Genomic DNA, 13,379 nt, shown 5'->3' with positions numbered 1-13,379 from the left:
AAGCGAGCCTTAGCCTTTTATCTGGAGTGGATAGAAGCTCATAGATTAGTCCCCCCAACTTTTTGTTTCTTTTGATAAGACTAGGTTGGGCGTTGCTATTGCCAAACAGACGCTATACATTTGGCTAGCAGATTGCATCTCCTTCTGTTATGCCCAGGTGGGACTGTATCTTGGGGGTCATACCAAGGCTCATTCTGTCAGAACCATCGCAGTGTCAGTGGCCCACTTGCAAGCAGTTCCTGTGGAGGAGATAGATCTGCAAGGCTGTGAAATGGAGTACTCGCCACACATTCGCTCCTCATTACTGTCTGGATAGGGATGGCTGACATGACAGTAGCTTTGGCCAGTCTCTCCTTCGGAACATGTTTGAGGTGTAGAACCCAAATCTCCTGCCTAGGGCCCTTTGTTTGGATTCAGGCTGTCTCCCCCTCTGTTACCAACAGCACTGGTGGTGTTGTGCCCGTTAGTACCTTGTTAGGGATCTGTTGGTCCCCTTTTTTGTTGGTGAGCAACCTGTAGCTAGGGATTCACCCATGTGCAAGGACATGTGCTTGTCCTCTGAGAAAGCAGGGTTGCTTACTTGTAATAGATAAGCATGTTAGTCCTCGGGAAACTCGCCCACCACCCCGCAAAGTTGAGTTTCTTCCAATTTTTTATTTTTTTGTAATTCTATATTACGAGACTGAAGAAGGACCCCGCGTGGAATCGTGATATAGGGCATGCTAGGGGTGCTCAATGTGCCTAATCAAACTTCTAGAAATTCTGACATAAGTTTTCCACATCAGGGCTCCATCTAATGATGTCATCCATGTGTGAGGACTAACATTCTGCTGTCCTTGGAGAACACCTACCGGTATTACTGGTAAGCAACTCCGCTTTACAGTGTGTTCAATTTTTTTTTTATTCTATATATCTACATAAAACTATTTTTAATGTTTTATAAGTTACTTCAAACACCAAAATCTATAAATTACAAACCCCTTGAACTCAGAGCCCTGAGAATTATTGAAGTGCACTCTTAATATCTTAAGAATTCAAAGCAGAGTCTTATATGACCAATCATCCCCTCTTCCTTTACTTATTTATTTATTTATTTATTTAAAAACTTTTATATACCGGTATTAGTATGCATAATCATACCGGTTTACAATGTAACTTTAAAGGTAGAAATTACAATGAACAGGGAGGGCGAACAAGGAGGAGTATACAAAGAGCAGGAGGTGGAGGAATTAAAGCAATAAATAAAAACTGCAACGGAATATTTACAGGAATATACAAGGCGTAGGCAAGATACTTGCAGAAGTCGGTGTACTTAATCAGGGTAGGCTTGTCGGAAGAGCCATGTTTTAAGTTTTTTTCTGAACTTGGCGTAACATGGCTCTAGCCTGAGAGTGGTAGGGAGGGCGTTCCATTGTTTAGGGCCTGCAATGGATAGTGCACGGTCCCTAGTAGAGGAGAGGTGGGCTTTTTTCAAAGGGGGAATGGAGAGGGTGCCTTTGTTGACAGTGCGAGTGGGTCGTTCAGTGCGTATAGGACGAAAGGGTTGCACTATCTAAAAACTTTCTACTGTTATAAAATTAAATTTACATTCCAACACACTGTGATTCACTGGAACAAATTCATAATATTCTGTTGGTATATTCATACAAGCAACAATGTGCTTCAAGTTTGCAATCACTTTGCACTTTCACTATGCCGCTAAATTTTTAATCATTGGTCCCCAAAATTATGCATTTAAAATCATATCTTTGTCCTTTAACTAAAAAGTCATTCCAACATGGTTAGGTACTCTTGATTTGTTTGAGTTTTATTATTTTATCCGTCGCAAGGTATTTTACGTTATAGTATGTAGACTGTTATGTATTTTGGCTTTTAAGATTGACTATTTAAAATGTATTTATTGTTTTAGCATCTAAAATATAATTTTATGTACTTTTTAACAGATTTTAGATGCCACTATATTTGATAAATGTTTTGTATTTCCTTTATGTTACTGAATGTGAACTGTTGTGAAGGCCATGCTGATGTGACGGTATATAAAAACAATAAACCATAAACTGTGTTTTGGAAGATATCCTGTGTCAGGAGAATTTTTATTTTTTTTAATTGTGTTTATAAAGGAAATTTCCTTCTCTCAGCATTTCTACAAAAGAATGCCGCTATTATTTAATTTGTTGCTGCCTATTAGACTCTTCTATGAAACCAACTGTGATTGATTGTAACTTTATCAAATCCAACTAGTATCTGCACTCTTTGGCTAAAACTCAAAACCTCTTTTATACCAGAAGCTGTGAGTCAGATCAGTGTATTCCATTCCACTTCACTGTTCATGCTGTTTGTCTGAACAGTGCACAAAGTGTGTATCTAGAATTATTCCTTTTCATTTAATGGTATACTTTAATCTGACTCACATCTATGAGTATAAAAAGTTTGAGTTTTAGCCAATGAGCATGCAGATACTGGTTTGATGTGATGAAGGTACAACCAATCACAGTTGGTTTTATAGGGCAATCTGAGAGGTGGCAACAAGTTAAATAATGGCGGCTTTATTCTTTTGCAGAAACACTGAGAGAAGAAAGTTTCCTTTATAAACGCTGTGAAAAAAGGTTCTCCTGACAAAGGATATTCTCCAAACACAGTGGGCCGGATTTTAAAAGGGTTACACACATAAGGTACGCGCGTAACCCTTCTAAAACGGCCCTGCACGCACCGAGCCTATATTGCATAGGCTTCTGGCACGCACAAAGCCCCGGGACGCGCGTAAGTCCCGGGGCTTTCTTGGGGTGGGTGTGTCAGGGGCGTGATGCGGTCGGCGCGTCATACGGAGGCGGTGCCGTGGGCATGGTTTCGGCCCGGGGGCGTGGCTGCAGCCTCCGGACCGGAACATGGCACGCGGCAGCCAGCCCGGCGAGCGCAAAGTTACGCCTGCTTCAAGCAGGCGTAACTTCTGCGACAAAGGTGGGGGGGTTTAGATAGGGCCGGGGGGGTGGGGAAGGGAGGGGGAAGGAAAGTTCCCTCCGAGGCCGCTCCGATTTCGGAGCGGCCTTGGAGGGGGAATGGGCAGCGCGTGCAGGGCTCGATGCGCACAAGTTGCACAAATGTGCACCCCCTTGCGCGAGCCTGGTGAGCGAACAAAAGTACGCGCGCGTGCTCTTTTTTTAAAATGTACCTCAGTCTGTGTTGGAATGACTTTTGTTTTTAAGTTAAAAGACAAAGGGGCCAATGCAAAAAAGTGCACTGAAAGCAGGTGCTGAGTATTCAGCGCCCCCAGGCACCTCTCCTGGGGGTGCGATTCAGTATTTAAATTAGGGCTCGTGCTGTCAAGGAGGCGCTAAGGACGATTGCGCGCCTCCTTGACAGCGTGCGCCCGAGAGAGGTCTGCTGTCTGCAGCTGTCCACCAGTTAAGAAAACAGACGCTGAATTTATCAGCATCTGTTTTCCTAACCGGCGCACATGCATGGGTTAGGAAAATGGACGCTGATAAATTCAGCATCCATTCTCCGAATCTGTCTGCTGGCACCATAAGGAGTGAATAAATCAATATTAAAGTGCTGGGCACTTAATATTAATTTATTCACTCCTTCACTTATTGCAGATTGGTCCGTTCACTGTCACATATCATTAAAAGGACCAATCCCCTTTCAGGACAGCCTTCTGAAAAGTGATTGGTCCTTTCACTGACATGTGACAGTAAAGGGACCAATTGCTGCGTACTGTATTGCGTCGACCCCAAAGCTTGGGACTCTTTCGCCACATGAATAGATGTTCTTTCATTTTGAAATGATTTCATAGAGGATTTAAGATGATTTTAAGAGCATAAAAAAACTAAAAGGACAGTGGGGGACCAATGATTAAAAACAATTTAGTGGCATACTGAGATGAAAATGCAAACTTGAAGCACATTGCTTGCACAATGTCACAAAAGAATATTATGAATGTATTCTAATTAGGCAGTGTGTTGGGATGTAATTTTAATTTTATAATAGTACAAGCAGTGGAAGTGGAGGTGATTGCTCTTAATATCTTTAACTTCTGGAGTAAATTGCATGGCGCTGCTTTATAAATGTCAAAACTAATAACCCCTTGAAAAAAAATTTTGTAAGGTGTAAATTCTGCTTCCAATGAATTTATTCAAAACGAGATATAAAATATATAGGTGGAAAAGTGTTGGTTTCATATATTAACCATCATAAGCCCCAAAGAAAATGGTTGCTCACTAGTTGTTCACAACTTATGATCATTAACTCACCACCTACCACCTAATGTTTTGGCAGAGAGACAATACTTTTTTCTAATAATTTTTTTGTGTATCAACAAATGTCCATGAATAAAAATCTTTAACGTGCATTCAATACTATATTACTCACAAAACAGGTCTCCGCTGTTAGTCTATTTTTTGCTTTATAAAGCCTTCATGAACATCAAATTTATATCCTTCAGTCAAAATGTTTTAATAGATACTTAGCCATAACTTGCAAATACTTAGCTGAATAAATCTGCTGACATGGCCACGTTTCGGAACTTCTTTCATCAAGGGGATCATATATACTGATCTCACGGTCTCTCCGGTAGGAAAAATTCCTGGTGAATGGCATGGACTCCAATTAGATTCTACCTGCTGAGAATTTAAATAATATATGTGATACAAATTAAACCAATGGAGGCTGGCCATAATAACATCACAACATCGAGGACAAATCGAGTTTTTCATTTAAGCCAAAGGGGATAGCTGAACATAAATTATGTATCCAAAATTGTTCTCGGTAATTTAAACATGCTGCATAATTACCCCCTTCTGATGAAGATTTTATTGTACACACTCACATAAATCAAAGGGACTATTCCATTCTGGAAAACTGGAATCATTGCAAGTGTCTACGTTGTGAAATGTGCGATTATACTATTGAAGGAGAAGTATGGACAGATCCAGTGATGGGGGTATCATATAAAATGTAAATCTAGAACAGACTGTACATCTAAAAATGTGGTTTATGTTCCAATATGCCCGTGCCCTAAAATTTACGTGGGGCGTACTAGTCGTTCCATCAGGGTCCGTCTTTTGGAACATCGATCACAGATAAATACGGTGAATACAGCAGCTCCAATAGTAAATCATTGTATCGAAAAACAGCACAGTTTCAATCAATTACATTGGACTATTATTGATCAGGTGAAACAAACCATCAGAGAGGGTAATTATGCAGCACATTTAAATTACCGAGAACAATTTTGGTTACATAATTTATGCTCAGTTATCCCCTTTGGCTTAAATAAAGAACTCTATTTGTCCTCGTTGTGAATTTATTAGGACCAATCTCCATTGGTTTAATTTGTATCACATATATTATTTAAATTCTCAGCAGGTAGAATCTAATTGGAGTCCATGCCATTCACCAGGAATTTTTGCTACCGGAGAGACCGTAAGATCGGTATATATGATCCCCCTGACGAAGGAAGTATTTCCGAAACGTGGCCATATCGGGAGCTTTATTCAGCTAAGTATTTACAGGTTACGGCCATGTATCTATTGAAAAATCTTGCTGGTAGGATATAAATTTGATGTTCATGGTGGCGTTATAAAGCAAAAAATGGACTAACAGCGGAGACCTGTTTTGTGAGTAATATAGGATTGAATGCACGTTAAAGATTTTTATTCATGGACATTTGTTGATACACAAAAAAATTATTAGAAAGAAGTGTTGGTGTCTGCCAAAACATCAGATGGTAAGTGGTGAGTTAATGATCATAAGTTGAGAACAACCAGTGAACAACCATTTCCTTTGGGCTTATGATGGTTAATATATGAAACCACCACTTTTCCACCTATATATTTTATATCTCGTTTTGAATAAATTTATTAGAAGCAGAATTTACACCTTAGAAAAACATTTTTTTCAAGGGGTTATTAGTTTTCTTTGACATTAATATATGTTATGTTTAACTCCAGTTCAGTGGAGATTGTGCTGCTTTATAAATAGCAATAACTGAAATTTTTCTGTTTTTAACTTAAGATGGAGTTTTGGAAGGGCTACATCAATTCTCTGTATGCTGTCAAGGATCCTGGGCAGATAACAGAACGTTCAGATGCTGTATATGTGGTAGTACCACTCTTGGGTGTGGCTTTGTTGATTGTCATCGCTTTGTTTATCATCTGGAGGTGTCAGCTGCAGAAGGCAACGCGCCACCGTCCCTCATATTCTCAGAACCGGTACCTCACCAGCAGAGCAGGCCGCAGCATACCCAGAGTCATGGTGTACCGTGAAACATCCCACACCCAGGGAGAGACCCACTATCAACATGAGCTGGGAAATAGAGCCCCAGTAGAGAGGGCAGGATCCCACCTAGACAACACTCTCTTTGCCCCCGAACATTCAGTCTCTGTTTTGTCTAGACTGTCCAGTGCCACCCCTCCACCTTCCTATGAGGAAGTGACCGGAAACCCGGAAAGCAGTGGTGAAGAAACCAGCGTACCCTACTGTGACCCGCCTCCCAAGTATGAAGAAATAGTGGGCACAAATCCTGCCTATAGCAAATAGCACTGATAAATGGAGGTGCTGCATGACCCTCAGTCAGCTGCATTTCTCAATTTCACAAGCCTTATCCTTGCTGTTCACAGAACATAGTGGGTAACTGGCAGCAGTGTCAAAGAGAATGAATCAGAAAATGTTATAAAAATGTAAAACAAGAAGAAAAGAATAACCAAACATGCACAATTTTCCTTCATGAGCAAAGACATAAGTCGTTATGTGGCAATGTTTGAAACAAATTCACTCCCACATTGTCTTTTGTCTGTCTAACTTTTCTCTGTGTCTTTTTTATGTGTTTGTTTAAAAAAAAAAAGAAAAACAAAAAGAAAAGAAGAGACAACTATTATCAACACACAGCATTTCACTGTGGATTGTCAGTCTGGGCTTAAACTAGTCTGGGCTTAAACTTAGCAATTAAAATATTTCCTTAGAACCTGATGGTAACAGGAGGACTTGCAGATAGTGAGAGACAAGATAAGGTATAGGTAAAACAATATCAATTGTGATGAACTTTAGCAACAATAGTTTCAGGAAGGGATGCTAATGTGGAAGGCAGTACCCAGAATGCCCTTAGTCTCTCAGCTCTGTAGCTGGCTATACTGAACCAAAGTTTTATGTGCAACCTGAAAAGCTTGTATGTGCCAAATAGATGTGCACTGAGGAAACTGGAATTGTATACTCCAACCAAGAACAACTGTTCACAAGTTAGAATCACTGCAACTGTTGAAGCTAGATTGCTACTAAAGGGTATTGTCTGATATGGAGAAAGAAAAGCATAAAGAAAACATAACCAAGTGTGCTGGTATCAGTTCTGCATCTCATAGTACAGATTTTCTGGCGGATAAATGGGTGATGGCCTGGAAATAGGAAATCTAATGAAGTTTAATTACTTGAAGCTCTGTGAATGACAGAACCAGAAAAAAAACATTTGGAAAATAGTGGGGGGAGATGTGAAAGGAGGCATGCACCAATCCTGACCTTTAAGTGCTAGCATATCAGCAAACTACAGTGGCAGGCTTTAGTTTAGGAGGGCAATTATCCACTGTTGCTTTTACAGGTATTTTGTTGTAAAAAGTAATCTGTTTTTTGAGGTTTTTTTGTGTTGAAACACTATCACTGTTAGCATCAAGCTCACTTCAACTTCTCATGTAAATGTAAGTCAGTCAGAAACACCCATACAGAAAGGCTTCTTTCATGCAGGGCCAGTTATGATAGTAATTGTATATGAATATTTTGGAAATATTTCTGACAGTTTATACAGTAGCCAGTTATGATGGCATTCCCCCTGTTGTATGCTTAGAGATGAACTCTCATTTCTGGGATGCTGTGTTTCCAAGATGTTACAGATTTTATTAATCACACAATATCATATATGGATTCCTATACTAGCAGCACTTTTTCTATTGATGTAAGACTTCATAATATTTCTCACCACTGCAGATGCATCCAAGAAGAAACATGAATACATTTTGTTTTGCTTTTTTTTTGAACACTGCTTTTCTGTAATGTAAAGTATCCCAGACTCGGCCTGGGGACCTGACAGCCAGTCAAGTTTTTGGGTTATCCAAAATCAATATGCCTGAGATAAATTTGCATACATTAGAAACCCAGAATCTTAAACACATCCACAATTTATATCTTGAAAATCTGACTGGCTGTGGGTTTCCCAGGACTGTTTTGGGAAGCCATGCTGTAATGTATGGGCAATTTAGCCCAATACCTTTTATCTTTTACAAAGTACCATGGCATTTTCATAGTCACCAAATAAGCATAAGTATGGTAAGAACAGAATTTGGCCCATTGTAATCTTGCAGTAGTCTTGGTCCATTTTAAATTGGTAGCTGGTAAATAATAGAAGTCCATAGTAAGTTAAATACCAGAATGGCTAGAATCCAAATTTGATTTAGAACTGATCATCACAAAGCAAAAGTCACTGAAATGTAGCCATAGAAGACTATCAATGTGACTGTGCTTTAATGCTGGTTTTTGCATGATGCTGAGAAAATTGTTTTAGCTGCATGAATTGGAAAATGTGGTTCTCAGAGGACAAGCAGGATGGCACCTCTTGCAGATGGATGACACATTATTGGCGGAAGCTTGGCTTGAAAATTTGATTTCTTAGTTTCTAGAAACTTTTGAGCAAGGGCAGCGTGATAATCTACCCCACTTCCAAGTGGATGCCCCTTCAGTCTCATCTTTTCTACGGAGCCCACCAGCTGTGGATCTTTGTCTCCTGCCATTAGAGAATTGTCTGCTTCCTGAAAGTAGGAATCCATCTTCACAGGACTCTATGGTCTTTTGTCTTCTGGTAGGTTTTTTGGAAGTTTTGTAAATTTTCTTTCCTTTTCAGGGATCAGGTGATGCACTAGTATCTGTGCATCAAGGCAGCACCAGTCATAGTTTTTGTTTTCAGACATTGAGTTTGATTTTGCTGCATTAATTTTTTGTCTGATGTCTCTGAAAGAGAAGAAAGCCATGGCCCCCTTTGCTAAAGGTTCTTTTATTTTTTTTATGTAAACAGCTTAGGAAGTATGATAAGGGGTCTATAGATGTTTTTAATTTAAAAAAAAAAAAAGTCTGTCACAGCATGGAAGACACTGATATCGAGGGACCGAGGAGCTACATTAGCTACAAGTAGTGCATCAACATCAGAAGGTACTCAATCCTTGCCACCAAGCAGGACCAAGGAGACAGTCTCTCCTTCCACTCAAAGATAATGAAGGAGTCTAGCCTCTTCAATTTCAACATTGCAAAGCTTCAGTGATGTGCATTGGGTGAAAGCTAGGAAGTATAAACCTTGGACTCCCATCAGTGCATAATGCTGGGAGCGGGAATGTGCTGGTGGGCAGCCTTGAATCTGACGAAGCGTAACTGTGGTGAAGAGAGCTCATCCTCCATACAATCCCAGAAATTGTGTCTGTCTCCAAGGGTCCAGGTGTCTGCCACCAATACATCTCTGGTATCCCAGGAAAACCTGGCCTCTCCTGATGTGAAAGAAGCTATTTTATCTAAAACAACTTTTTTCAAAAATTGGAAAGAGGATCCAGCTGAAGAAAATAGGGAAAAAAAAGCTTAAACATTGGCAAGTTAGGTGTAAAACATTGCTAAGACAGGTGAGAAGAGAATTTGAAATCAAGCTTGCTGTAGGTGCAAAAACATAATAAAAATATATCTGAAGGAGAGGAAGTCAGTTGGAACATTAGTTGATCAAGGGCTTAAAGAGGATCTTGGCGAAGACAAGGCCATAGCAGAAAGTCTAAATTAATTCTTTCTTCGGTGTTTACTGAAGGGAAATACCTGACTGGAAATTATATTTAATAGTGATGATTTATAAAAATTGAAACAAAGCACCCTGAACCTGGATGATGTAATAGGGCAGGGTAATGAACTGTGTGGACCAGATGCTTTAAACCCCAGAGTTCTGAAAGAATTCAGAAATTAAATTGCAGATCTATTACTAGGTTACAAATTACTATCATTAAAATCATCTATTGTACCTGAAGATTGAAGTGTGACCACTGTGATGCCGATCTTTAAAAAGGGCTCTGGGGTGATCTGGGAAACTAGGCTAGTGAGCCTGACTTTATTGCTGGGAAAAATCATAGAAAATATTCTAAAGAACAAAATCCCAGAACATATAAAGACATGGTTTAATGGGACATAGCCAGCATGGATGTATATGAGGTAAGTCTTGTGTTCACCAATCTGCTGCATTTTTTTTGAAAGGGTTAATAAACGTGGATGATGGTGAGCTAGTGGATAATAGTACATTTGTTTGACAAAATCGCCTATGTGAGAATCCTGAGAAAAATATAGCCAAGGGATAGGAGGTAATGTCTTATTGTGGATAGTAAACTGGTTGAAAGATAGGAAACAGTTTTCTCAATGGAGAAAGGTAAACAGTGCAGTGCCTCAGGAATATGTACTAGGACTGGTGCTTTTTAGTATATTTATAAATGATCTGGAAAAGTGAGGTGATCAAATTTGCAGATGACACAAAATTATTCCAAATTGTTAAATTACAAATGGATTGTGAGAAATTGCAGGAACTTTTCGGGAGACTGGGCATCCCAATGGCAGATGAAATTTGATGTGGACAAGTGCAAAGTAATGGGCATAGGGAAAAGTAACCCACACTACAGTTACAATGTTAGGTTCCATATTAGAAGTAACCACCCAGGAAAAGGATCTGGGTGTCATGGCCAATACTTTGAAATCCTCAGCTCCATGTGTGTGTGGCAGCAGTCAAAAAAGCAAACAGGAGTTATTAGGCAAGAAATGGAGAATGTCATAATATCTCTGTATTGCTCCAGGATGAGACTGCATCTAGAGTAGTGTGTGCAGTTTTGGTTGCCACATCCCAAAAAAGATATAGCTGAACTAGAAAAGGTACAGAGAAGGGCGACCAAAATAAGGGAATAGAATGCCTCCCCTAAGAAGAAAGGCTAAAGAGATTAGGGTGGTTCAGCATGAAGAAGAGACTGCTGTGAGGGGATATGAGAGAGGTCTATAAAATTATGAGTGGAATAGACTGGGTACATGTTAATTAGTTATTTACTCTTTCAAAACATACAGAAACTAGGGGACATTCCATGAAGTTAGTAACACATTTAAAACAAATCGTAAGATTTTTTTTTTTCATTCAATGTACAATTAAGCTTTGGAATTCAGTGCTGGAGGACGTGGTGAAGGTATTTAGCATAGCTGGATTAAAAAAAAATTGGTCAAGTTCCTGGAGGAGAAGTCCATAAATTGTAATTAACCATATAGAGCATTGGCTCTATCTTTTAGGTTCATGGATTGGCCATTGTTGGAAACAGAATACTTATTGGAACTTGGACTGACCCTGTATGGCAATTATGTTCTCAAGCTGTTTTGGCATCAGCAAGTTATGAGGAGGAGCTAGATCGGAAAATCCAGGAGGCCCTAGATCATAAGAGGCAGAGCAGTGGTGCACCAGCATCAACCGCATCAGTCTCCCTGCAGGTTGGCCGTGGATCATAAGATGTAGAACATCGGTGCACAAGCATGTACGATGATGGTATTACTACAGATGGACATCCAGTTGGTAGAATCCCTGCTCTGAGCCAGGCAAAACAGCCCTAGTACCAAGTCCTGGAGGGAAATCGTCATTTGGTTCTGCTGCACTGATGGTGAATTGTAGCCTGTTAGGGGAAGAAACATTTCTAAGATGTCTTAAGCACCAACAGAGAAGTGCTACTCTCTCTGAGACTTTGCTAGTCGACTGAGCTCAAGGTCCCTGCCCCCAACTTACCAGTCAAGCTAAAGTCAAATTTGTTTAACTTGGCCTTCCCTGGCTGATGTGATTCCCTGTCAAATTTCTGGTAGCTTTTGCTCCTTAATTGCTAGTGCTGCTTGATATTAAGTTATTGTTTGTCCGATTTTATTTTAGATATGTTTTATACTCTGCTGAGATTTGCAGATCAGTAGAATAGAAGTTTGTATAAATAAATATTATTGGGGGTAAAGCTATATATATGAGGACATCTGATAAGGAGCATTCACTAGGTCTCCCTTGGACCCCTCTCTTCTACACGAAATGAAAAGAGCTCCTAACAAGGACCTCTCTTGCTGATTTCATTAAGAGAATGGCTCATACCATTCCATTTACATTGGAAAAGGAAGAAGAGATCAGAACTAAGATACTTGACATCCTTCAGTTTTTGGAGCTCGCTAAGAATATCATGGCAGTCCTCTATAAGATCTTTCAGGTGGTGCAGATGAGGATATGGGAGAGTCCCCTCACTGTGGCTACAATGAATAAAAAGTTGGAGGCAATCATATTGTCTAGAAGGCTCCAGGATTTGAAAAGCAGCAGCAGTTGCCAGATCAGTCAGTGATTGTCAGATCTCAACAAAGTTAAGAAGTCCAGAACCCATTGCTCATTGCCCCTAGAGAAGGATTCAGGTAACATACACATTGGGAGAAATATTTTGCAGGAGCCATGCTCTGCACCTGCCTAGCATCCAATCAGCTCTTCATGAGCCAGTATATGCAGGATATTCTTAAAAGCGTGAGAGTCGACAGCACAGCTTCCTTAGAAAGCAGTGTGATAAGTTGGGGTCACTGGTAAACAAGGGCATGGAGTGTGGAAAGCAGATGGTCCGATTAACCTTTGATGTTTTTGAGATGGTATTCAGAGTCACTTGCAGGCTTACCTGACTATGGACCTCAGACTTTTGGCCAGATGTCTAGGAAAGACTTGCTGACATGCTTTGCAATGGGGAAAATTTCCTTGGAGATAAGGTCAAAGAAATGGTAGCTCAGCTTAAAGACCACGGTATGGCGCTTCAGACCCTCTCCACTGCCATGCTGCTTGCTTTCCTTATACAGGAGCTATGCAAGTGGGATGCTAAAGAAGCATTTCTATCGACTGAGGAAATATTTTCCTCTATCCCTTAAGTCCCATCAATTGCAAGGTCCTCATGCTTACCCACTGCAACAGAGGGCCCCCAAGCCTCAACCAGCACCCTGTCCAAAACATGGGATGGTGTATTGACTGGTTCACAAACAAAATCCCAGTATCCATGCTAATTTCCTGTTGGAGGCATGCTAAGATTTTAGGCAAACCATTGGCCCAGTATAACTTCAAACTCTTGGGTCTTCAGCACAATCTGAAAAGGGTACATACTGTCTATTGGACAGACCTCTAAATCACCCACCAAAACCCGCTTGGTCAGCATCTGGAATTATTACAAATAAAACACTTCTTCTCTAAGAGGTCAATAGGCTCAAGCCACCACAGAAAGCGCTTTGAACAAGGTCCTGGGAAAGTGAAAAGTTCAAAATGGTTTCCTTGGGCACCTTGATTCCATTTCTCGGAAAAGGGG

At 40.2% G+C, this 13,379-nt stretch overlaps 1 protein-coding gene across 1 annotated transcript in view; it reads left to right on the top strand.

The window, feature by feature from the left end:
* Positions 1-10,051, top strand: part of PRRG3 (proline rich and Gla domain 3) — a 127,110-nt gene extending 117,059 nt beyond the window's left edge. Inside the window, exon 4 of the mRNA XM_029607352.1 lies at positions 6,013-10,051. Coding sequence (XP_029463212.1) covers positions 6,013-6,537 — 525 coding nt within the window. The 3' untranslated portion in view covers positions 6,538-10,051. The remainder of the gene's footprint in view (positions 1-6,012) is intronic.
* Positions 10,052-13,379: the final 3,328 nt, after the last annotated feature.

This window comes from Rhinatrema bivittatum, chromosome 6, assembly GCF_901001135.1.
Source record: "Rhinatrema bivittatum chromosome 6, aRhiBiv1.1, whole genome shotgun sequence".
NCBI classification, from domain to species: domain Eukaryota; kingdom Metazoa; phylum Chordata; class Amphibia; order Gymnophiona; family Rhinatrematidae; genus Rhinatrema; species Rhinatrema bivittatum.
This window is presented reverse-complemented; position numbering and strand designations above follow the sequence as displayed.